This window comes from Emiliania huxleyi, assembly GCF_000372725.1.
Source record: "Emiliania huxleyi CCMP1516 unplaced genomic scaffold EMIHUscaffold_1, whole genome shotgun sequence".
Taxonomy (NCBI): domain Eukaryota; phylum Haptophyta; order Isochrysidales; family Noelaerhabdaceae; genus Emiliania; species Emiliania huxleyi.
Window position 1 is genome coordinate 1,871,089 of NW_005202428.1, and position 22,315 is coordinate 1,893,403.

General features: G+C 66.6%; 8 protein-coding genes across 8 annotated transcripts; 4 read left to right on the forward strand and 4 right to left on the reverse strand.

Moving 5' to 3' along the window:
- The first annotated feature begins 953 nt into the window (after nucleotides 1-953).
- Nucleotides 954-3,795, forward strand: EMIHUDRAFT_431858 (hypothetical protein). The gene is made up of 7 exons (XM_005794263.1): nucleotides 954-1,309; nucleotides 1,497-1,655; nucleotides 2,209-2,253; nucleotides 2,413-2,499; nucleotides 2,777-2,967; nucleotides 3,066-3,216; nucleotides 3,338-3,795. The coding sequence occupies exons 1-7, from the start codon at nucleotides 1,007-1,009 to the stop codon at nucleotides 3,542-3,544; spliced, it is 1,143 nt and encodes a 380-aa protein (XP_005794320.1). The 5' UTR covers nucleotides 954-1,006; the 3' UTR covers nucleotides 3,545-3,795.
- A 192-nt stretch (nucleotides 3,796-3,987) lies between these two features.
- EMIHUDRAFT_194474 (hypothetical protein) lies at nucleotides 3,988-4,907 on the reverse strand (the record flags this gene model as incomplete). Its single annotated transcript, XM_005794264.1, has 2 exons — nucleotides 3,988-4,338; nucleotides 4,452-4,907. The coding sequence occupies 2 exons, from the start codon at nucleotides 4,905-4,907 to the stop codon at nucleotides 3,988-3,990; spliced, it is 807 nt and encodes a 268-aa protein (XP_005794321.1).
- Nucleotides 4,908-5,369: 462 nt separating this feature from the next.
- On the forward strand, nucleotides 5,370-6,242 carry EMIHUDRAFT_194475 (hypothetical protein; the record flags this gene model as incomplete). The annotated part of the gene is made up of 3 exons (XM_005794265.1): nucleotides 5,370-5,462; nucleotides 5,597-6,028; nucleotides 6,102-6,242. The coding sequence occupies 3 exons, from the start codon at nucleotides 5,370-5,372 to the stop codon at nucleotides 6,240-6,242; spliced, it is 666 nt and encodes a 221-aa protein (XP_005794322.1).
- Nucleotides 6,243-7,262: 1,020 nt separating this feature from the next.
- Nucleotides 7,263-8,386, forward strand: EMIHUDRAFT_60956 (hypothetical protein; the record flags this gene model as incomplete). The annotated part of the gene is made up of 3 exons (XM_005794266.1): nucleotides 7,263-7,568; nucleotides 7,788-7,870; nucleotides 8,212-8,386. The coding sequence occupies 3 exons, from the start codon at nucleotides 7,263-7,265 to the stop codon at nucleotides 8,384-8,386; spliced, it is 564 nt and encodes a 187-aa protein (XP_005794323.1).
- Nucleotides 8,387-9,428: 1,042 nt separating this feature from the next.
- On the forward strand, nucleotides 9,429-10,005 carry EMIHUDRAFT_47730 (hypothetical protein; the record flags this gene model as incomplete). The annotated part of the gene is made up of 2 exons (XM_005794267.1): nucleotides 9,429-9,512; nucleotides 9,802-10,005. Coding segments are annotated over 2 exons (288 nt in total), but the record flags the coding sequence as incomplete, so codon positions are not given.
- Nucleotides 10,006-15,146: 5,141 nt separating this feature from the next.
- On the reverse strand, nucleotides 15,147-16,937 carry EMIHUDRAFT_194478 (hypothetical protein; the record flags this gene model as incomplete). The annotated part of the gene is made up of 2 exons (XM_005794268.1): nucleotides 15,147-15,377; nucleotides 15,453-16,937. The coding sequence occupies 2 exons, from the start codon at nucleotides 16,935-16,937 to the stop codon at nucleotides 15,147-15,149; spliced, it is 1,716 nt and encodes a 571-aa protein (XP_005794325.1).
- Nucleotides 16,938-17,994: 1,057 nt separating this feature from the next.
- Nucleotides 17,995-19,491, reverse strand: EMIHUDRAFT_194479 (hypothetical protein; the record flags this gene model as incomplete). The annotated part of the gene is made up of 4 exons (XM_005794269.1): nucleotides 17,995-18,133; nucleotides 18,219-18,544; nucleotides 18,617-19,181; nucleotides 19,262-19,491. The coding sequence occupies 4 exons, from the start codon at nucleotides 19,489-19,491 to the stop codon at nucleotides 17,995-17,997; spliced, it is 1,260 nt and encodes a 419-aa protein (XP_005794326.1).
- Nucleotides 19,492-19,810: 319 nt separating this feature from the next.
- Nucleotides 19,811-21,472, reverse strand: EMIHUDRAFT_308248 (hypothetical protein; the record flags this gene model as incomplete). Its single annotated transcript, XM_005794270.1, has 4 exons — nucleotides 19,811-20,156; nucleotides 20,317-20,579; nucleotides 20,807-20,903; nucleotides 20,991-21,472. 4 exons carry the CDS (start codon nucleotides 21,470-21,472, stop codon nucleotides 19,811-19,813), a joined length of 1,188 nt encoding a protein of 395 aa, XP_005794327.1.
- Nucleotides 21,473-22,315: the final 843 nt, after the last annotated feature.

Below are 22,315 nucleotides of genomic sequence, written 5' to 3' on the forward strand. Positions count from 1 at the left end.
GGCGTGGAGGCCACGAGACTCGATGAAGCCTGGCGGGAAAGTGTCGAGTCCGTAGGGGATCTTGAGCTTTCCGCCGTAGGTGATGCCGAGGTGCTTTGTGGCGTTGAGATAGTTGATGACGGTCATGATGGCGTCACGATGGACGGCGCCGCAAGCCTGAGAGAAAGAGCCGAGCTTCGAGAAGAAGTACTTGATGTCGGGGCGCGTCATCTCGGCAGGCCACCCGATGGTTCCTAGCGGCTTCAGGAACTCGGTGACGGGGATGCGGTCGCACTCGGCAGCAGGCTCGAGCTTATCGAAGAGGGCGCGCTGGACGTCGGTCGAGCCGGCTGGGGTGGACTGAGCACGAGCGCCAATCTCGTTGCCGTAGAGGGCGGCAATCCGCTCGATGTACCGGGTCTGCCGAATAGTGAGCGTGCGGTTGGCTCGGTCGCGGAGTACCTCGATTCCGGTGAAGACGGAGATGGGGACGATATCGAGCGTCGCAATCTTGATGTACGTTCCATATTCCTCTTTGAACCGGACGTACTGGTCGGTGGCGGAAGCGGCAAAGCCGTTTGCGACGTCGTCTGCAAAAACAACGATGATTAGGCGAAAGGCTGGGTGGCTGTAGAAGTTTGGCTCGGTGAGCGAGGCGACGCAGCCAAGCTTGACGAGGGCGTCCTGGTTGAGTTTGAACCAAAGGTAGGAGCCCTGTTTGATGCCCTCGAGCGCTTTGAGAAGCATGAGCACAAAGCCCTTCTTGACGAACCCGGGTGGCATCTGGGTGTAGATCTCGGCATCGACGTCAGCCTGAGTAAACGCCTTGACGCCGTCGGCCGTGTCAGTCTCGAGGTCTTCGTCAGCGACTATGGCACACCATAGGCGGAAGGCTGTTGCGCTCAGAGTGCGCGCAAAACACTCGTGGTACTCCTTGCCTTCACGTTGTCCAAAGCCTTTCCCAACGAGACGAGCCTTGACCTTCGCTCTTGTCTCGTGGCGTCTCTGCGGCTCCGCGGCCGAGCAGATGGTGAGGTTGCTCTGCGTGGCGTCTCTGCTCGGGTACGCCAGCGCTGGGTGGACGGGAGCCCTCGGCTTGACGTTCGAGTCGAACAAGCCCGTCGAGGCCAAGTCGCTCTTCTGCCCGAGCGGCTTCATCACTGGCATCCGCGTCAAGTACGGCCGCACGAGGGACGAAGATAGGGACTTGTACGACTTCAAGCTCAAGTGCGGCCAGCGCTGGACGAGCTGGTCGGGGCTGTGGTTCAAGAACGAGTTGGAGGACAAGACGTACGAGTGCCCGGCAAAGATGTACGTCACGGGGATCGAGGTGTGCTAGCTGTGAGATGCCCTGCGGCCGCCGCCGCTCAAGGCTTCGCCCCGGCTCGGCCGTCGTCGCTGCCCGCCGCCGTCGCGTGCCGCCGCTGCTAGTCGCTCGGTTGGTCGGGACACCGACACACCACACCAAAAGCCGCTAGCATTGAGTCTTTGAGTCCGCCGGCTTGGCTGCTGCACAGGTCAAGCGGGGGCGGCGTGAGTGGGGCGACAAGGACACGTACGACTTCAAGCTGCAGTGCTCGGGCGTGTGGCAGGACTTCATGGGCATGAAGTTCGGGGGGCAGCAGGAGCAGGCGGGCACCGAGTGCCCCAGCGGCGAGGGCACCTCGGGGCTCAAGGTGATGCTTCTAGAGAGGAGAGAGGCGGCGAGTGGGCGGCCGAAACGCCCCTCCAGGCGGAGAGACCCAGCAGTGGGCAACCCGACACCACCACCTTCCGGCGACGCACCCGCCTCGCCGCCGCCTTCACCGCCCACGCCACCGCCGCCCTCGCCGCCGCCCTCGCCGCCGCCCTCGCCGCCGCCACCCTCGCCGCCGCCGCCGCCGCCGCCGCCCTCGCCGCGGCCGCCCTCTCCTCCGCCCCCACTGCCTGCCTCTGCCCCTCACCTCACGCCAGCGCTCCAATGCCGGGCGGCCGCACCGATGGCCGTCCGGTCAAAAGCGAACTGTACTCTCTGGCACACCACTGCCCGCGGGTTAGCTGGCGACCTCCGCCCCTGCACTGCGGAGCTCCCTTACCGACCCGCCGACACTGGCTCCCCCCCCCCCCCCCCAAGGACACCCCTCCACGGCGCTATTCGCCTCCCTCACTCACACACACCTCCCGCGCACTGCTCCACCCCTCAACACGCCCTGCACGCCCACTGTGTCCGTGTGCGGTCCTCGCCCATAGGTGTTTCGCGGCTTTGTCGACTGGGGCGACAAGGACCTGTACGAGGTGACTTCCGAGACCCCCCCCCCCACACACACACCGCACACGCACACACACTTGCCTAGCCAGTACCCGGCGCTCGCTCGCTGCCTCTGCTGCCGCCGACGCGCCCCTCGCGTGCCTTGCCCGCCTCACCTCAACCCCCCCCCCCCCCGCCCCCGCCAGTTCGAGCTCAACTGCAAGTCGATCGCGGCCAACTTGGCGTCGATCCGCGGCCTGCCCGATCTCAAGATGCTGGGGCTGCAGCGAAACGTGCGCTCCCACCTGCAGCTCCGCTCCGCCACCGCCACATGCCAGCCTGCCTGCGGCAGCGGCCAGCGACCATACCGGGGACCAGCGGGGGCCGCAGCGCCGGAAAGGTCGCGCGGCTCAGCCGGCATCCATCGCGCCACGTTAGCGGCGGGGGGAGGCCGCTGCGAGGGCGGGGCGTTCGGGGGCGGGGGGAGGGGCGTTTGCGCACACGCAGTCCTTGACACTCACGCTGGCGCGCGGCGGTGTGCATGAGTGCCGCCCCGACGCCGCTTCCCAGGTGCTGGTGTGGGACGGGGAGCAGCTCGGCGCGTGGCTAGAGGCGCTCGGGTTGGGCGACCTCGCCCCCTCCTTCCTCCACCACAACGTCAACGGCGGCACCGTCTTCTTGCTGACCGAGGAACACTTGCGCGACCTCGGCTTCAGCGTCGTCGGCGACCGGCTCTACTTTATCGAGCTGCTCACCCAGCTGTGCGGGATAGCCGAGACGCCCCGCCACGGGCCGAGACGAGCCGGAGACGAGATGAGCGAGCCCGCCTCTCCGCGTGACGGCGGTGCACATGGCACAGGTACGACGACATCGTCGCGTGGTCGAGCAAGATCGGCGTGCAGCTCGCGACGCACCCGGTGCCGCCGCTTCGGCAGATCGGCCTCACGCTGCAGCCGACGACGTGGAGCGTCAAGGACGTGTGCAAGGTGCTCAAGGCTGTGGGGCTCGAGGCGAGCGCCGCCCGCCCGCACGTCCGCCACCCCACCGCCCAAGCCATCCCACCGCCCAAGCCATCCCACCGCCCAAGCCACCCCGAGCCCTCGACATCCGCGCCACGCCGCCGCGGCGCAGGAGTACGTTGAGCTGTTCGTCGAGCACCGGATCCAGGGCGACGTGCTGTTCAACCTGACCGAGGAGAACCTCAAGGAGATGGGCATCGAGAAGATTGGCGACCGCCTCCTCATCACCGACATCGTCCAGACGCTCTACGAGCAGGTGACGGGGTGGCAGCAGCAGCAAGTCAACCCGCAGTCCCTGCTGCAGCTGGGCGCGGCCTGACACGGTACGGCACGGCCGCTGGGGAAGCGGCGCCCGCGCTCTCCGCGCCGTGAGAGCGGCGGATGGCTGCCCTAGAGGCCGGTGACGAGGCGCCCGCGTTGCGCACATATTTGAGCCGAAAGGGGGGGGGGGGGGCGCCGGTCCGCGGAGTACCGCCCAGCATGATGCGCGCCTAGTCGTTTACAAACGTACATATAGCTTGCGAGGGGGCTCTTTGCGGGCGCCTAGATCTAACTTCCCATCCTAAAAGCTCCGCCCGGTCCACACCCCACCTCGCCACCACCGGCCGCTATTGGTTGGCCGCGAACACGGCGGTCTTCCCCCCCCCCCCTCTGATTTCCCAAAACTCAAACACGGTCAGCCATTGCGCGGCGCGCACATTGCGGAGGGCGGAGAGCTCTGCCGCAGATAGTCGTAATCGTATACGAGGTCGATGGAGGTGGCTACTTGTGGAGCACAGGCGCCTCGCGCATGTGTGCCACACCAAAGTTGGAATCAAGTTGCGAGCAAACGCCACACGAGGCCGGGCATTTGCTCAGCATGAAGGAATGATGCACCTCCGCGTCGGGGGCGCAGTGGCCCGCCTCCGCCCATGCCGCGCAGCTCTCGTGCTGGTCCATGCAGATCAGGGTGCACGCGCCACATGAGTACGGGCAGCTCTTGATGACCGCTGCAGGGTTGTGCTCGCATTCGCCACTGTCATGCCACACATGGCACTGCGTACTATTGCTGTCCTCGCACTTGAGGTTATGGTTGAGCCCGTCGCCACAGACGCCACAGGACGCAGGACAGCGCTGCGGCGCGCGAGGCGGGACGCGGTTGGTGGATGCAATAGGCGTCTAGAGATGAAGCTAGAGCTAGTGAGGCATGCGCAGGCTGCAGAACTGTGGGCAGCGAGGAGAGGCACCTCGAACATGAACTGCGAGTTCCTGCCGCACTCTCCGGTGCGAACCCAGTGGCCGCATTGCCAGTCCTTGTCGCGGCACGCGTGCATGCACGTGCCACACGACCTTGGGCAGTACAGCGTCATGAAGACTGGATTCTCGCGGCACTTGCCTGCGTCAGCCCATCCGGCACACTGATACTTGGTGTCCCGGCACTCGGGCGTACAGATCCCGCAGTGGATCGGGCACTCTCGCATCATCGAAAGGACATTCTTCTCGCATTCGTTCTGTCGAGCCCAGCCAGCACAGTGCTCGTTGGTCTCCGTGCACTCAAACTCACACACCCGGCATGTCAGAGGGCAATGGATGGCCATGAATTCGGCGTTGGAGGAGCACTCGCCCGCGTCACCCCAGTTCGAGCAGTCAGGGTGCCTGTCGGTACAGATGCCGCCCAACTCCAAAACTGTAAAGGCAAGCATGGCGATGGCACAACGAGGTTCTCGAGGTTCTCGAGGTGGATATCCTTTGGCCGTGTTGGGTAGGTACAACGAGGAGGGGACGGCCGTCGCTGATTTTGATGAGGGTTCGTCCGTCTCGATGAGCCTGCGGCGCGGCGCCGATGGCACCAGGAGTAAGGCGGTCGCAGAGATGTGGACGGCCGACGCTGATTTTCAGTGTACGTACTGTAGCTCTTACGAACATACCCGTATTTTGTGTGAATAACTTCAGCGGAGCTGCGGGCGGTGCACGGACGGAGCTAAAAGTGCCTCGCCGCCCTCCACGGAGTAAGGATGAGGAATTCTTCCTAGGGCGGCTGCCGTGGTCCTGTGTTTGTGCCAGTGCGTGCCAGTCCCTTCACGTGAATGGCGAGTTGCTGTCTTTCCCCCTTCTCGACTGTCTGTGCTTGTGCGTCTTGGGTCCGGAGTTGTGCGTTTATGTGAATGGCGAGAGTCCTGTTGTCGATCCTCCTGTTGTCGATCCTCTTGCTCGACATCTGCCAGGCCCTCAGCGTCGGACCCACCGCGACCGTGCGGGTGCGACTCTGAGTCCCCTCAGCGTCAGATCCGCCGCTGCGGCAGTGCGGGTGCGAGCGCCAAGCCCACGGCTGAGCATCCTTGAACGCCCCGACACGCCGCTCTTTTGTCTCAACGTATGCCTCCGCATCAAGCCGTCCTGCCGCGAAGAGTTCCTTGAGTGCATCCGGCAGAATCAGAAGGGCACGCTGTCAAGCGAGCCGCTGGCCGTCACGTACGCCTACGGTGAGGACGAAACGACGCCAGACACCTGGCACTTTTTCGAGCAGTACGTCGGCCGCGAAGGCTTCGAGGCACACACCCAGACGCCGCACTTTGCGGCGTGGGAGGCGTTTGCCGCATCCGATCCGTTCAGCGCACCGCCGGAGGTCAAGTTCTTCGTCGAGGACTCGGCGTCAACCGTGTGCAGCGGCGCCGCGGCCGTGCGCGCCGTCCTGGCCGCTGGTGACTGGACCAAGCTCTTCTGCCTCGACGTCGAGATGGCCGTCAAGCCAGAGGCCCGCGAGGGCTTCCTCGAGGCACTCCGGGCCGATCAGAGCGGCGCGCTCTCCTCCGAGCCGCTGGCGGTCTCGTACCTCTTTGGACAACGAGAGGCCCAACGTCTTCCACATGTTTGAGGCATACTCTGGCGGCCGCGAGGGCTTTGCCCAGCACGCAAAGACACCGCACTATGCTAAGTGGGCCGAGTTCAAGGGCACCGAGCCCTTTGCGGCGCCCGCCAAGGTGGGCTACTACGTGGTGGACCTCGACGGGCACCAAGAGCGGTTGCAAACGGGGTGAGGAGTCACGAGTACTGTCCGCGTATCGTGCGAGGGAGTTTGGTCTTACATCTTTTTTCTAACCTAAAAAGAAAGAAATAATACGGGCATTTCGCGCCTAAAACGGTGCGCAACCAACAACGCCGTTGCAGCACCGATGGAGGCTGCCGCGAGTAAGAGCGTCCAGCGACGCGAGACGCTCGAGCTGTGCTCCAAGATCGCTCCGCCGGCCGCACTAGGCTCGCCGGTCGCCTTTGCCGGTAGCTCCTCCGCAGCCGCGTCCCAGCCCTGGGCTGTCGCACTCGGCGCGCCGCTTCGAGCTCGATACCTCGCCTCCTCGCGGGGATCCTTTGGCACAAAGTGGTACTCGGGCGTGGCGACCGCTGTGCACGCCGATGGTTCTGTCGACGTCGCATACGACGATGGCGACGCAGAATTGAGGGTGCAGCCAAAGTTTATCAAGGCTCCGGCCGCACAGCCGCCGGTGGCACAAGCGCCAGTCGCACCTCCCGCAGCGAACCCCGGCGCCTCCACGGCCACGCCCTCCTCCACGGCCGCCGCCCTTGGGAAGCGCAAGGTGGTGCCGACGATGGTGCAGATCGGCAACCAGTGGGTGAAGCGCCAGAACATGTACGACATGGAGAGCGGCGAGCGCTCCGTCTTCGACTCGGAGTTTGACGGCACGCGCGACGCCGCCTTTGCGCCCCGCGACCGGCCAGTGTACGACGCCGCCAGAGCGGCGGCGGCGCCGAAGGCTGCGCCCAAGAAGCCGGCGCGGCCGCCGTCGGACGCCGAGGTGCGCCGCAAGGAGAACAACGAGGCGCTGCGGGCCGAGGCGGTCGTCCTCGCGGCGCGGCGCGCACGCTTCTTCGACGAGCACCGCGGCGCGATCGCGCCCTTCGTGAGCGGGTCGGTGATCTCGGCGACGGCCGCGGCGGCGGCGGCGGCGGCGGCGCTGCCGGCGAAGCGGCCGCTCCTCTCCCAGCCGGAGGCGGTGAGCGGGGGCGAACTTCGAGACTACCAGCTGGTCGGCCTCGACTGGATGGTCGACCAGATCGACCGGCGCGGCCTGTCGCCCATCTTGGGCGACGAGATGGGCCTCGGCAAGACGCTGCAGACGATCGCCGTCATCGCGCACCTCAAGTTTGGGCTGAAGCAGCCGGGCGCTAGCCTGGTGGTGTGCCCGCTCTCGGTCCTCTCCACCTGGTGCGCCGAGCTCAAGCGGTGGTGCCCGTCGCTCCGCACCATCAAGCTGCACTCGAGCGACGTCGCCGAGCGAGAGCGGCTCAAGACGCAGATCGGCGAGACGATTGGCGAGTACGACGTTGTCGTCACCACGTATGAGATGGTCAGCCCGCCCCCGCCGTCGCCCCCGCCTCCGTCACTGCCGCCCCCGAGCCCGCCGCCCTCGCCACCAGCATCGCCGAGCCAGCCCCGATCCGTGACCACTCTCTCCAGGTCAAGGCGGCCGCGCTGCGCTCGACGCTCGTGCAGAAGGTGCGACGCGCCGTCTTCAGGCCGCTGTCTCGTGGCGGGCTCCATGACCTCTCCTCCTCCGTTCGCGTAGGTGCACTGGCGGCTGCTGGTGCTCGACGAGGGGCACGTCCTCAAGAACGTCGAGACGGAGATCGCGCAGACCGTGCGCAAGATGTGCGCAGCGAGCCCCTCAGGGCGGCGGACGCGAGGGTGGCGAGGGGCACGGTGGGGAGGGCGGCTGCGACGGTGGAGGCGGCGGGGGTGGGGCTGAGGGCGGGGGCGGCGTGGGGTGCGGCGAGGGCGGCGGCGCCGGTGACGGTGGTGGCGGCGGCGTGGGGTGCGGCGAGGGCGGCGGCGCCGGTGACGGTGGTGGCGGCGGCGTGGGGGGCGGCGAGGGCGGCGGCGCCGAGGGCGGTGACGGTGGTGGCGGCGGCGTGGGGGGCGTGCTTCTCCCCGCAGCCACCGCGCACTTGCGCGTCGCAGCTCACCGGTCGCCCCGCGCCGCCGCCCTGCAGGCACTTTGTCTCCGCGCTGCTGCTCACCGGGACGCCGCTGCAAAACAACCTGACCGAATTGTGGGCGCTCCTCAACCTGCTCTACCCGGACACTTTCCCGGAGGCGGCCGTCTTTGACGAAGGCTTCAACCTCGGGCAAGGCACGGACAACGCGGAGGCTCGGAACCGCCTCTGAACCGCCTCTGAACCGCGCCTCTGAACCCTCTCGCAGGCAAGGTCAACGCGGCCACGCTGCAGCACGCGCACGAGCTGCTGCAGCTGCTGATGCTCCGGCGGCTCAAGGAGAGCGTTTATCTTAGAGCCGAGCTTACATCAGACACACCGACTCAGCGGACAGCACCAACTCGCAATCCCTTCACAGACCTTGTTACCTCGTGTGTGTGGAGAAGTTTACCGTACCTTACCTAGGAGAGCGTCGCAGCCGGGCTCCCGCCCAAGCTCGAGACGCTCGTCACGTGCCCGCTCGCCGGGGCGATGGACGAGTCCGGGACACGTCCACGACATGTCCGAGACATGTCCGTAGGTGCCCGCTCGCCGAGGCGCAGCTCTTCTGGTACCGCCGGCTGCTCCTCAAGGACTATAGCCTCCCCCCCCCCCCCTTCCCCTCCCCTCACACACCGCTCACCCACGCGAACCGGGCCTTGCTCTTTGAATGCCGTGGGGCTCCTATCTGTGGACGTTGAGTCGCGAGGGTTGCCCGGCCCTTGCCCCACCATCTTGTGTGTGTGCGCGCAGAAGTTTACCTCACCTTACCTCACCTTAGGACTCGAGCGTGCTCCGCACCGTTGAGGCGGGCGCGGAGGCGGAGGCGGGCAGCGGCGCAAAGTACAAGACGCTGATGAACCTCCTGATGCAGCTGCGCAAGTGCCATATCTCCCCATATCTCCCCATATCTCCCCATACCTCTTGATGTAGCTGCGCAAGTGCCGCCTCCCTCGCCCCCGCTCCCTCCCCTCCACCGCCCTCACCTCCACCGCCCTCGCCTCCACCGCCCTCTCCTCCTCCCCCGTCGCCTCCGCCGCCGTCTCCTCCGCCGCCCTCACCTCCGCCTCTCTCGCTCCCCCTTGACCCCGCACTTCATCGCTAGGTGCTGCGACCACCCGTTCCTGTTCCCGGGAGCAGAGGAGGACCCCGACGAGACACCGCTCGAGGAGCTCGTTGGCGCGTCGGGCAAGCTGCGCGTGCTCGATCGGATGCTCGTCAAGCTGCACGCCAAGGACCACCGCGTCGTCCTCTTCTCGCAGTTCTCGTCGATGGTCGACTTGCTGGACGACTACTGCCGGCAGGTGTGCACCCTGCTAGTACGTGTGTGCTCACACCACTACACTGTGGGGGGTGTCCGAGCCATGCATGTGTGCGTCTGTGCGTGTGTGGGACAGACGTTGTTGTCCTATGCGCGGGGCTTCCCGCGGGGACCGAAGACGTAACCCCCCCCCCACCCCCCTCCTTCTGCCGGCAGCGCGGCTGGAACTTCGTCCGCCTCACCGGCTCGACGACCTAGAAGCTGAATACGCATTCTTGTGTTCCAACTAGCGCTCGAGAGGACACGTATTCAACGGTATTCCGCCGTATTCAGCGATTGTATTCGAGTGCGTTCAGCACGTAGGCTCGACGAACCGGGTGCAGCGAATGGTCAACCTGCAGTCCTTCAACGCGCCCGGCTCCAAGGTCTTCCTCTTCCTCATGACGACGCGCGCGGGCGGCCTCGGCATCAACCTGCAGACCGCCGACACGTGCATCCTCTTCGACAGCGACTGGAACCCGCAGCAGGACCTGCAGGCGATGGGACGGGCACTTCCTAGACACTTCCTAGACACTTCCTCGACACTTCCTCGACACTTCCTCGACACTTCCTGACTCCGTGACCGGCAGGCGATGGCGCGCGTGCACCGGCTCGGCCAACAGAAGCCCGTGCACGTGTACCGGCTGGTGTCGGGCGGCACGGCCGAGGAGCGCGTGGTGCAGCGCGCGCAAAAGAAGCTCTACCTGTCCGAGACGGTCAACCGAGGCGCTCAGTCGACGGACGACGACCTCGATAAGCTCTCGGGCAAGGAGGTGCTCGCAATGATTCGCTTCGGAGCCGAGGCGGTCTTCGCCGGCGGCAACCGCGAGCCGACCGACGCGGAGCTCGAGCAGCTGATCGATCGCAGCCGCACCGAGGCGGACGGAGGCGGCGAGGGCGGCGCGCTCCGCGGCGGCGCGGCGCTCGACGCCGCAACCTTCGACGCCACCGCCGCGCCCGTCTCGACGCGCTCAATCTTCGGCCAGAGCTTCGAGATGCCAAAGAGCGAGCGCGACATCGCGTCCGCGTGGAGGCAGCAGGCGCCGCCTCCTCCCCCCCCCCCCCCCCCAAACCAACCCCCCCCCCTCCCCTCGACCGCCTCGAGCCCCGCCCGCTGCACCCACCCACACAGTGCCTCGTCCCTCCCCGCGCGTCTTCAGGTGCAGGGCAAGCGCGAGAAGAAGGACCGCATCAAGATGGTCGCCGCCGCCGGCTCGGGCTACGGCTCCAAGCTCGTGCCCGTGCTCGCGCAGAACGACTACGACCTCGGCAAGACACAGTCGGTGTTCGAGCGCGAGCTCGGCGGGCGGGCCGACCGCGAGGCGTTCAAGGTGGAGAAGCGCAAGCTGCTCGTCGCCGGCCGTGACTACGCGCACGAGGCGACCCGCGCCGCCTCTGGTCGGACGGACGCGCGCGGGACCGTCTCTGAGCCGTCTCTGAACCGTCTCTGAACCCGCCTGCAGGCGACGTGCCTCGCTTGCTTCCGCGACGGCGCGGAAGGCGGCCCGAAGGCAGCTTGCTCGGGCAGCGGCAGGTTTCAGCTGCTCGGCTGCAAGGGCTGCCCGATGGCGCTCCACGTGGGCTGTGCGCACGCCCTCGGCTGCACGACGCACGGCAGCGGCTTCAACGCGTTCACATGCCCCCACCACGCGTGCGGCGGCTGCGGGCGAAAGGCGGGCGCGGCGGGCGGCATGCTGTTCAGATGCGAGGCGTGCCCGAGCTGCTACTGCGAGGATCTCCTGCCGGCCGAGGCGCGGAGCCGTCTCTGAGCCGTCTCTGAGCCGTCTCTGAACCCTCCAGGACTGCCTTCCGGTCGAGGCGGAGATCGTCGGCAACTGCCCTCGCTTGGAGGCGCGGGGAATCCGCATGCCCAACCAGGGCTGCTACGTGCGCTGCTCGGCGCGCTGCGTCGCCGCCATGGCCAAGTCGGCGTCCGAGGAGGAGGCGCCGCAGTCGTACGCGCCGCTCGACCTCGAGCCGATCTCTGCGGAAGAGCCGGGGGAGGAGGCGGCGGCCGACGGCGACGGCGGCGCGGCCTCTGCCGCTTCTTCGTCTACGGCGGCGTCTGGCGGCGGCGGCGGCGGCGGCGGCGGCGGCGTGTTCGCCCGCATCTTTGAGGGCGCCGCCGCTGCGTCGCTCGCCGTGGACGAGGTGGGAGTCAAGTCCTTCCGCGCGGACCTCGGTGCGTATTTGCTCAGCGTGGGCGAGGAGACGGACGGGCGCTACTACTCGGCGCCGCTGCGCCAGCAGAAGAGCGGCAAACGACTGCTGTTCGGCAAGGAGGCGCCATCTGCCTCCGGAACGCCGCTCGTCAAGGCGCTTGTCAAGGCGGGCAAGGCGCGTAAGCTCCGGCCCGAACAGACGGAGGCGCTGCTGCAGAAGGCGATTGCCGACGGGCTGCTGCAGCGCGTGACGCTGCCAACGCCGCCAGCCGCCGAGCCGTCCGCCGCCGAGCTGTCCGCCGGCGAGCCTGCCGCCAGCGAGGCTTCCGCCGCAGAGCCCGCTGCAGGGTCCGCCGAGCCCGCCCCACCTCCTGCGGCCGTTGGGGCGGCGGCCGAGCGCGAGGCCGAGCCCGCAGCAGAAGTGGTCGACGTGGACATGCGCGAGGAGGGGACGCTGCCTCCCGGCCTGCCCCTCGCGCTGGGCGCGCCGACCGACCACGCCACTCTCGTGTCGCTCCTCTCTGCGCTGGTCAAGACGTACGCACTGTCGAAGACCAAGCTGGCGGACGTGCTCGGCTTGAAGTCGTGTGGCTCGTTCTACGTTTGGCTCAAAAAAGGCGCGCAGTCCGCCGAGATGCAGAAGTCGATCGATGCTCGGGTGGCGTCGTTGTTGTGCGACGGCTCACGGCTGGCGGAGCTCATCAAGGGCAAGCAGGCCTCGGCGGCGAAGCCGGCGGCGGCCGAGTCCATCGAGCGCAAGACGGCGGCGGCGGAGGAAGAGGAGGACGAGGCGGACGACGGCGCCAGTGTCGAGGAGCTCCTCGTGCGCCTCGCCGCCGCACGCGCCGCCTGCGGCACGGCCGCCGACGTGGACCCACTCTACGTGGCCTCGGAGGCGTTTGGCGCCGAGCTGCGCGCAGCCGCCGCCGCGGAGGCCGCAGCGGAGGCCGAGGCCTTCCGCCGCCTCGTCGAGCGGACGCGCGCACCCCTCGTCAAGACCCTGCGCCGCCAGCTGAAGCGCGAGAATGGGGCCCAGCGCCAGCTGAAGCTGCCCGAGATGTCGCTGTCCCTCGCGCGAGCCACCGACTGGCGCAGCGCCATGTGCTGCCCACAGGGGTACGACTGCTCTGCAAAGGGCGGCGGCCACATCTGCTTCCTCTTCCCCTCGAGCGAGGAGCGCGCGATGGCCGCATATCTCCCCCAGATCTCCCCCAGATCTCCCCATATCTCCCCAGATCTCCCCATAGGAGCGCGCGATGGCCGCCGACGTCGTCGCCCACCTCTACAATGAGGGATCGCTCTCCTAGAAGCCTGAATACGTATCCCGTATCCCAACTGGCGCTCGAGAGGACGCGTATTCAACTGTATATGGCCGTATTCCAATGTATTCCAATGTGCGCACTTCATTTGCCTCCCTCGTCTTCACGCGGTGCTCTGAAGACTCTGCACCAGACCGTCTTCCCGCCCTGACGTTGGTGTATTCATCACGTAGGCTCGCTCTCGGCCGTCACGCGCGAGGGCGAGATCGCAGAGGCGCGCACTCTCGGCGCGCTGCCTCCCTTCTCGTCGTCGAGCTCCGCGGTCGCCGCCGCCCTCGCCGCCGCCGCCCCCGCCGCCGCTCCGCCGTGTGAGTGGAGCTCGCTCAAGGGTTTCACCGTGCCGCGGACCCCTGACGTGGTCGAGCTGCTCGCCGCGGCGGCGGCGGAGGCGGAGGCGGAGGCGAAGCGGAAGCTCGCGCTGCAGGAGGAGAAGGCGGCGAAGCGGCGCAAGCGCGAGGAGGCGGAGCAGGCCGCGGCGGACGAGCGCGAAGCAAGGCTGCGACTCAACCACCCGGACCTCGTGACGGCGACGCATGGCGCGCTGGCGGCGGAGCTCAAAGAGTGGCTCGTGCCGAACGCCGAGGAGCAGGCGGCGGCGGGCTACGTGACCATCTCCGTGTTCGCCTCGCGTCTCAGCCTTCTCGACCACGAGTTCAGCCGGTGGCTCAACCACGGCGGTGCCGACGCTGCACAGATGCTGCCATACTCGACTCTTCTCGACCTCGACGGCGTCGTCCGCCGCTGGCTGACCGCGCCGCGTCGCGACCCGACGCGCCGGCTCTCGGAGGCGGCTGTGGCGACGCACGCGCAGCTCGTGTCCCTCGTCACCGACGAGCACCTCGTGCTGCTCCAGCAGACAGGCCGGTACGCCGGGCTGCTCTCACGTGGCCAGATGGCTGCGCAGCTGGGCTTCTCGGCAAACCGCGGGGACCTCGTCTCCAACTGGATCAGCGGCCGGCCCGGTGCGCTGGTGGACGAGACGGTGCGGCTCTGGCTGTCCGATGCGCGGGATGTGCTGAAGGCCGCGGCTGCGCCGGTCGCGGCAGAGGCCCCTCCGGCCCCTCCGGCCCCTCCGGCCCCTCCGGCCCCTCCGGCGGGAGCCAGCATGGCCGTCCGCGGCCTCTCCGAGTACCTGGTTTCTTGCGGCGGCACGGAGGGCTTGATCGACGGCTGGTACACGCGGACAGAGGTGCGACATGCCGGCAGCACCGCCGGCACCTACGACACCTACTTCTTCTCGCCCGCCGGGAAGCGCTTCCGCTCGCGCGCCGAGGTGGCAAGGCACCTTGGCCTCGACCCAGGCGCCGCCCGCGCGCCGCCCGCGAGCGCCGCCCGCCAGCCCGTCGACGAGGAGGCGAGTGTCAACCAACCTCCCACAAAGGACCGTCGACGCGTCTTCACAGTCGACAGCTGTGAACAGGTGTCGGCGCGGAGCGCGCCACCACCACCACGTTCCACTTTGCCCGAGCTGTGGCGCTGATGCCGCGGCCGACGTCGCGGCGGGCATCGCTCGGCGAGGCGACCCCCGGCGCGAGCGAGATGGAGTCGATCCCTTCGTCGTGCACGCCTCCCGACGAGCTAGCCGGCCTTCCACGGCCCCCGGCGGTGCGACAGCGTGGTGCGCGCGCGTGTCGAACGAGCGGGCGACGGCGGGGGTGCACGGGGTCGGAAGGGCGGGCGCGCGGGGGGGGAGGGGGGGGGGGATCGATGCGGGCGGCGCGGCGGCTGAAGAGTTCGCCGCGTCCGACATTGCCGCCGCTGGGGAGAGGTGGGGTAGTGTGGGGTGCTCATGCGCCTGGCTCGCCCATGCCCGGGGCAGGCAGCTGTCGCGTGGCGGGGTCGACCGAGGCGCGGTCTCAGAGTAAAGTCTGTGAACTCTGTCCGTTCTCGACTCTGACTGTCCACGCGTGTGACCTTCCTAGGGTGATCTTGGGCCCGGGGCTGTGCTTTTGTGTCTACTATCAGAGTGGACAGTTTTATCTGGAATCTGCGCCATTCCCCCCCACTCCACCTAAAGTACTCAAGCGCTAGGCAACACGCCAAGAGAGTGAAGATGCGGCCCTGATCGTAGATGCGGCCCGGGCGCGAGCCGCGACACACGCAATCCAGCTGGAGAGGACGGGCAACCGCCCTCACAGGCAGCAAGCACCACCCTCGCGCGCCCGTCTCGGCTCACCTTCGTGGAGTCGGTGGCTTGTAGTCGCCGCCCGAGGAAGTGCCCCCTTGCGACGGCGTCTGCGGCGTGTTTGTCTCGCACTCGACCGGCCACCGCTCTGCATTCCACCGCCCCGCGCGGAAGTCCTGTTTGCCACGCGCGACCCTCTTCAGCTCATCCACCGTCGGCCAGCGGAAAACATTAATCCGGCGGCGGGGGCTGTACAGCGAGAAGGGTTGGTCGCTGTCCTGTGGCGGGGCGTCTCGTGATCGTGACGTATCGTCGAGGCGCGCACTGCCAAGATGTTGGGTGCTCGCAAAGACCCCGCCCGTGCTGCGTCGGTGAAATGTTAGCGTGGCAGGCGGAGGGGCAATGTCGAGGTCGAGCGACGTCTCCACCTTTCGCTCCTGCTCGAGCACCGAAGGCGCATAGGAGAGCTGCGTGAGTAGGGGCTTGGCCACCATCGTGAGCAGCAACTGGCCGCATGGCGCCATAAGAGCGAGGGTTGCCTGCGCGAGTGTCTGCAGTAGCCCGTCCTTCCCCGCGAACTCGTAGCTCCCCACCATCACGCCGGGATACAGGCCCTCGGCCGCAGGCCGCGCGGCTAGCACACCCTGGATGGTTGCACGCGGCAGCGACGCGGCCACGCAGAAGGTCGCCTCGATGACCACGTGCCTCACGCTCAGCGGGCCTCGCACCAAGCGCTTACGGGCCGTTGCGCCGCAAACGACGAGGCAGGCGACGAAGCGGCCAGCGAGGCCGCACGCCAGCGCAGGGAGAAGCTTGGGGAGCAGCTCGATTTTTCGGGGCACGTCTGTGATGCCGGCGCCGATGGCCGCAAAGAGAAACAGGGCACCAAAGACCCACAGGCCCTCGAAGAGCGTCTCGGCGTAGTGGGCTACGCGCGGCGAGAAGTAGGCACAGAAGAAGGTGGTGCAGATGAGCGCGAGCTCTGGAAGCATGAGCCCTTCGGGCTTGTGGCCCGGCGGCGTGGGCACAACAAGTGGCATGCCGTTTGACACGATTGGCTCACCCGCGGCGTCTTCCCCAGCGAGGCCAAAGACGAAGAGGGACGCGCCGAGTAGCACGAGGAACTCCTCCACCTCGGTGGACGAGAAGACCCGCCGGTCGGCTATGTGGAACCATTCTGCGTTGTTGCAAAATGCACTGATCCCAAACCCGACAACTAAGCCCAGGCCGATGGAGGCGGCCAGCTTGAGGACGACGCCGAAGGCCAGCCGCGCCCACAGCGGTGCAGGCGACTGCGCACCGGAGGAGGCGAGGAATGCGTACATGAAGAGCGCAAACGTGGCCTCGAGAGGAGCGACACAGGCCATTATCCGAGGCAGCGGCCCCAAGTCGCTCGCGCGGAGCTGCTGCATGATTGGGATGACGAGGCCGTCGCCCAGCGCGGAGAGCATCGAGCCAGCGAGCAACCCCTGCTGGAAGGTTACCTCGAGCGACCAGGACAGGACGAGGCCGATGCAGCACGTCTCGGTGAGTATTGGCACCGTCGCGAGCAGCAAGACCGTGAGGGTGAGGTCGTCGACATGGATCTCGCACCCGGCACGACAGAGCACGAGCACAAAGGCCAGCGTCTGCAGCGACGGCAGAGCCGTCTTCATCGTCTCACCCGCAAACTGACGGGCAAGGCAGCCGGCCAGCAGGACGCCGACTGCGCCGGGCATGCGCATTGCGCCAAAGACGCGGAAAATGACGTAGCCCGGCAGGATGATGAAGGAGAGATTGAGGAAGAATGCGTCGCTAGGGACCCATTCTGTCAGCGACAATGCTGCCGCGTAAGACATGAGCTCCTGGGGGTGGGGGTAGGCCGCGCAACGATCCGGACGCACGACTGCAGCAGGATAATCGGTACTCTAAGGGAACGGGAATTTCTTCATCTTGGTTTTTAAATTCATGCATAAACAGGATCAACACTGGGGGGGGCACGGGACTGGCGATAGGCACACCGGGCCAGGACAACAGTTGGGTGGATCCGTTTCGTTCGGGATTCTCGTATCGATGGCCCCCAACCAAAGATAAATCGATGGCCCCCAAAGAAAATTTTAAACAAGCGCGAACTCCGCGCACGCACATTCGCACGTGCACGTATCGGGTCATGTCCCTCCCTTGGTACAGCCGCGGCGGATTGCACATAATGGAGCCTTCCCATGGCCTCAATCCTTGTCGTGGTGCACATACTCATACAGCTCCATGCTCGAACTGCTCGGTGGCTTCACGTCCTGGGGTTGGTGGCACAGTGCTTACATCGGCGGCATCATCACAGCCCCATGATGATCACAACGTGAGGAGCTGTCCGTGTGACTCTCAGCCCCAACCCTCTTCTTCGAGTGCCTCAACCACTTCTTGCTTTGGGTGGGCGTCCTGTGCGGCGAGGGCACACACGCGCACCACCACGCGTTTGGTAGTCTCGCACACCGCCCGGGCATCGACCTGCCCTTCCACATCTTCCTCCGGCCGCTGCTCGCTCTCGGGCTCGTGTCACGTGTGTGTGGGATGCAAAGCTGGCTGGCAGGGAGAGCCCGACGCCCACTTGTCCGCACTCAAAGTAGCAGTAGGACTCCGCCGATCCGAGCATCCGGCAGCCGCCAACCGCACTCTTTGACGGCTCCGTGAGAGCGCTCGGCTGGCACGATAGTCGCGCGGGAGCCTGGGGACCCTGGTGTCATCGCGTGTCCGCTCTCTGAGCTCGGTTATAGTCACTTAGCTCTGTCTGTCCACTCTGTTCAACAAGATTGGTGTGGGTGTCGGTAAAATAGGTATTTTCTTCTCAATAACACATAACGAGCAAGGCGTGGGAAATCACACATACAGCTATAGGCACGCACAGCAAAATACCAGACATCAAAAGATAAAATTCACTTCACGCATCGGAGCTTCCGAGTTCCACTGTCGTGTGCGGTGCGCCCGCCGAATTGGGCTGACTAGGGCCAGGCGTCGATATCGACTCGTCAGTGAGAAGTTTTGACGGCGCATCCGCATCCTGAAGCTGCTGCCGTCTAGTCCGACGACCGGACCGCTTGCGCTTGGCGGCCGGCGGTGGCGCTCTGCATAGTAATAGAGCGCACAGGGCGGTAGCGAGGGCGATCGCCACTGCGAAGAACGCCGCCTGAATCCCTGTTTTCTCTGCAGCAGCCCGCGCCGTTGCCGATTCATGCGGTGGGGGTAGCGTGGGCTCGGCATTGCCCGTGGGCAAGCGATGTAACCAAGCCACGAGACTCTCGAACGAGTTGTCCTTAGCTACTCGCAGATGGAGCGCTTGGTAGGCGTCGCGGAGCGGGTGCGCCGGGTCATTCACAGCCCAAAACAAGCCGCCGCGGAAGCCTTGGCCAACTGCGCAGCCGAGGAGGCCATCTGCGGAGCGGTTAGCGAGCGAGTCTGGCATCTCAGCCACCTAAGGAGGTGGAGGGTGGTAAGAGAGCGGCGGTCTCGCAACGTGGGCCAGTGGGTTCGGTGCGGCGCTCACCACGATTGGCTTCTCGGCGCCCCAGTAGGCAGCTGGCGCCCGGCAGGGGTCGTAGCCCCACACAGGATCCACCATCCATTCCCACAAGTGAACATTGACCAGGTCGAGACGCGCGAGTGCCGGAGGGTCCTTACCGCCGGCCGCCGCATCAAACAGAGCTCTGTCCGACCACCAGTTGCCCTCTGCCGAGCTGTTGTCTGAGCCACTCCACTTTAGCGAAGCAGAGCCGACAGTGACTGGCAGCGGGGAGGCAGCGTGCACGCCCGCCGCCAGCAGCCCGACAAAGCGCTGCATGGCCGCAAGCGGGATGCACCACTCGGTCGTGCAGGAGTCGACAACACACCACTCGGGCTCGTTGATCAGCTCCAACACGACGTGGTCACTGCCACCTGGCGCGCCAGCCAGCGCGGCAAGCATTGGCTCGAGAGCGCGGGCAATGTAGCCCTCGACCAGGGTCGAGTTGCTGATCAGATCTGCGCCGAAGGAGCGCTTGCACAAGTCGAATGACCAGAGTACGAGCTGCAGAACCAGCCGGTGGGACCGCGCCAGCACGACCAGCTCCAACCTGCACGGGTCGCCGTGGGCAATGTGTGGTGGCTTGCTGGGTTCTTCGGGCGGCGGGAGGGGGGGTGGAGGGGCGCGCACAGCTCAGGGAGGAAAGCTCCCGGCAAGCCAGTCACTTGGTGCGTTGCGTTATCGTAGGACGGAGTCGCCCGAGCGTCGGCGTGGAGGAAGACACGGACGGCATTGGCCGATGCGTTTGACGCAAGGCTGAACACATTGTCGAACCAGCCAGCATCCCATTCCCCACCACCAATGTCGTAGCCGAAGCGGTTCCATGGCACGTTGAGTCCCAGGAAGACGGGTCCGCTCATCGATCGCGACAAGTGCCCCCACCCCCGCTGCGTCGCGACGAGCGCGCAACCCTCGCTCGCTCGGCCCCGCCCGAAGAGTGAATTCTCGCGCCACCTAGGTACGCCTACGTAGGACTCCCCGCACGCCTAAATCCCTCGTGGTGGCTGCTTGGGTGACTTGTTCTCCCATCCTTCCCTGGCTTTACGTGTTTTCTTTTTTACGGAGGCGCCAGGTGGCTTCGCGCCGATGCCCGCTGCGCTCAAGCAAGCTGCGACCGAGCAGCTCTCGAGTATCACATGTGCGTGGGGTCATCAAAACGTGCATGTCAAAACCTACACCTCAGTTAGCAGCCGCGCCAAGCTCGCTTCGCTCTCCTGGCTCCTCGCTCACGCGCCCACTGCGGCCGTGGCCGGGCTCAGCGGGCACCTCAAGGTCCGCAATGGGCGCGACGGTCGGCGTGAGGCAGGCGGGGTTGACGCCCGCCTTGTGCGCTGCGAGGAGCCCAATGGCCTCCATGTACGAGCGCACGCGCACCACGCCGCCGCCCAGCCGCTCGGGGGACACAGCCATGGCGCACGTGTTCTCCTCGACGCCGACGACGAGCGTGTCCGAGGCGGCGAGCGCGAGGACGGCGGCGCCGCCGCACGCGTCCGCGGGCACGACGAGGGCGTCGAGGGAGTCGCGCCTGAGTACACCAGAGTGAGTACACCAGAGTCGGGGAGGGAGTGCGGCGTCGTGCGATGTATTCGCAGCTTCGCGTGAAGGAGGGGGGGGGCGACGAGTACAGTGGGCCGACTACGTGTCTGCTCGGGGAGATGTGTTTTGCATCGGGGGCGTCGCGCCACAAGTCGCCCGGGAGAGGCCTCTCGGAGCCGTCGAGCAAGCTCGGTGCGCGCGCGAGGTTGGCGAGGACACACGGCAAGAAGGTGTGGCCGAGCTCCTCGGCGCACGCCCGCGGCGCGAGGCCAGGCTCGAGACCGAGCGCCGGAAGCGCAGGCGCGTGCGCGCACGGCAGCCTCAGCTCCTTGGTGATAAGGTGGGAGATGATCGCCTCGGCGCCTCCGATCGCGTCGACGCCATCGCCTGCGCGGTAGGCGGCAAGCATCTCCTGCGGCGGGCAGGGCAGGGCAGGAGATGCGAGGCAGGGCAGGAGATGCGGGGCAGGGCAGGAGATGCGGGGCAGGGGCGGCGCGCAAGTGAGCTGCGAGAGAGGGGCGCGTCCCGCGCGCAGCGACGAGGGGAGGGAGGGAGGGAGGAAGGTAGGGAGGGAGGGAGGGAGAGGGAGAGGGAGAGAGGGAGGGAGGGAGGGAGGGAGAGAAAGAGAGGAGGCCGGACCTCGTCCTCGTCGTCCGGGAAGCGCGCGACGACGGCGATCGCGGTGCACCCCGCCGCCTGCAGCCGCCGCGCCGCCGCGAGCAGCGCGTCCGGCCGCCTATTGTACGGCGATGCGTCCCGTGAGCAGGCACTGCCACCGCCAGACGAGGCCGTCCTCTAGTCTGGCCGCCGCAGCGCCCCCCACGAAGCTCCAGACGGTGACATCTGCAGCTCCACCCCGAGCGGTGCGTCTGTCGTGGCGTGCGCCGCCACGCAGAGGCCGAGTGTCGCCCGGGCCGCGTCCGCCGCCTGCAGGTGGCGCAGGCGCAGCTCTGGCTCGATGGCCGCGTCGAGCAACAGCCCCACCTTTTGTGCGCTCGCTGGCCGGAGGCCCCAGCGGCCGGCGGCAAACTCGTCGAGTGCAAAGCCCTCGACGTACTGGAACGCGTCGTGCGACCAGTACATCTGCGCGCCATTGAGCACGTTCGGGTGCGTCACCACCGTGTCGGCGACAGCTGTGAGGGCGCGCGCCACCGGCATCGCATCGCCAGCATAGCCACCGATCGCGGCGCCCACGCCGGTCGGCACAATGAGTCCGGCGGTGTACGGCCGCCGAGAGCCACGAGCCGCCGCACACTCGTATGTGCGCGTGGGTGCGTGGAGGGCGATTACGCACTGCAGCACCATGTGTACACACCCGTGTGGGGGCGATCACACACACTTCTGCCGCCCGGCCGCCCGGGCTGCGACAGGGCTGCGAAGACACTGGACGACAAAAAGCGCGGATCGGAACCCACACCCAAAAGAATTTGACATGCCGATGACAGTCAGACATGTCAAGGGCGAGGACACGCACAGGCCGCACCTCTAGTGAGGCCCGCATAGTATGTGGGAGACTCGTGCCGCCGCCCCTGCCACCACTGTGTCAGTGTGCCTGTAGGTAGGTAGGTAGGTAGAAAGCCTGTGGTAGGAGAGACTGAGGGCCCAACTTCAGAAGCGAGCTTTTTTGGGTTAGGGACGAGCGCGAAGGACCGATTGCGGTGAAGGACCGCAGGTTAGGGACCGATCGCCGCCGCTCACGCCAGCGGACGGTCGTCGTCAGTGATGTTAGCTACGCCACCGTCTACCTCGTGCGCGATGCGCTCGCCGGCATCGAGCGAGCAACGTGTTCGACCGAGCGGCTTGCTGTGCGGACGCCTTCTTGTGGCTCTCGTCGAGAGCGTTTTGCGGCCCGGCGGGTGGGAGAGCATGTGTCGTCTGATGTGTCACTGTGTACGTCATATCAGTCTGGATAACAAGTACGTTCGATCCGTCAAAGCGATACACTCGTCACGATCACGTTGGACGGCTTGCACAGAGCTCTGTGCCGGCACGCATCAGGAAGACCGCCGTACGGCAAGAAGAGCTCGATGGGGAGCGAGAACCGTCAGAGGTGCTCACGGAGGTTTCGGAACTCCGCCATGATGCGGTCAGTTCCCCCAGGTTTGACTGCGTAGGTCGCGGAACTCGTTGAGTACTCGCAGCCTTTCT

What these genes read in the sequence shown, in the direction of transcription:
- EMIHUDRAFT_431858 (XM_005794263.1), top strand. Translation starts at nt 1,007, where the DNA reads ATGGTGAGGTTGCTCTGCGTGGCGTCTCTGCTCGGGTACGCCAGCGCT. An exon ending in AGGGCACCTCGGGGCTCAAG is followed by an intron (nt 1,656 to 2,208) that starts GTGATGCTTCTA and finishes CCTCGCCCATAG; the next exon opens with GTGTTTCGCGGCTTTGTCGA. An exon ending in GCGACAAGGACCTGTACGAG is followed by an intron (nt 2,254 to 2,412) that starts GTGACTTCCGAG and finishes CGCCCCCGCCAG; the next exon opens with TTCGAGCTCAACTGCAAGTC.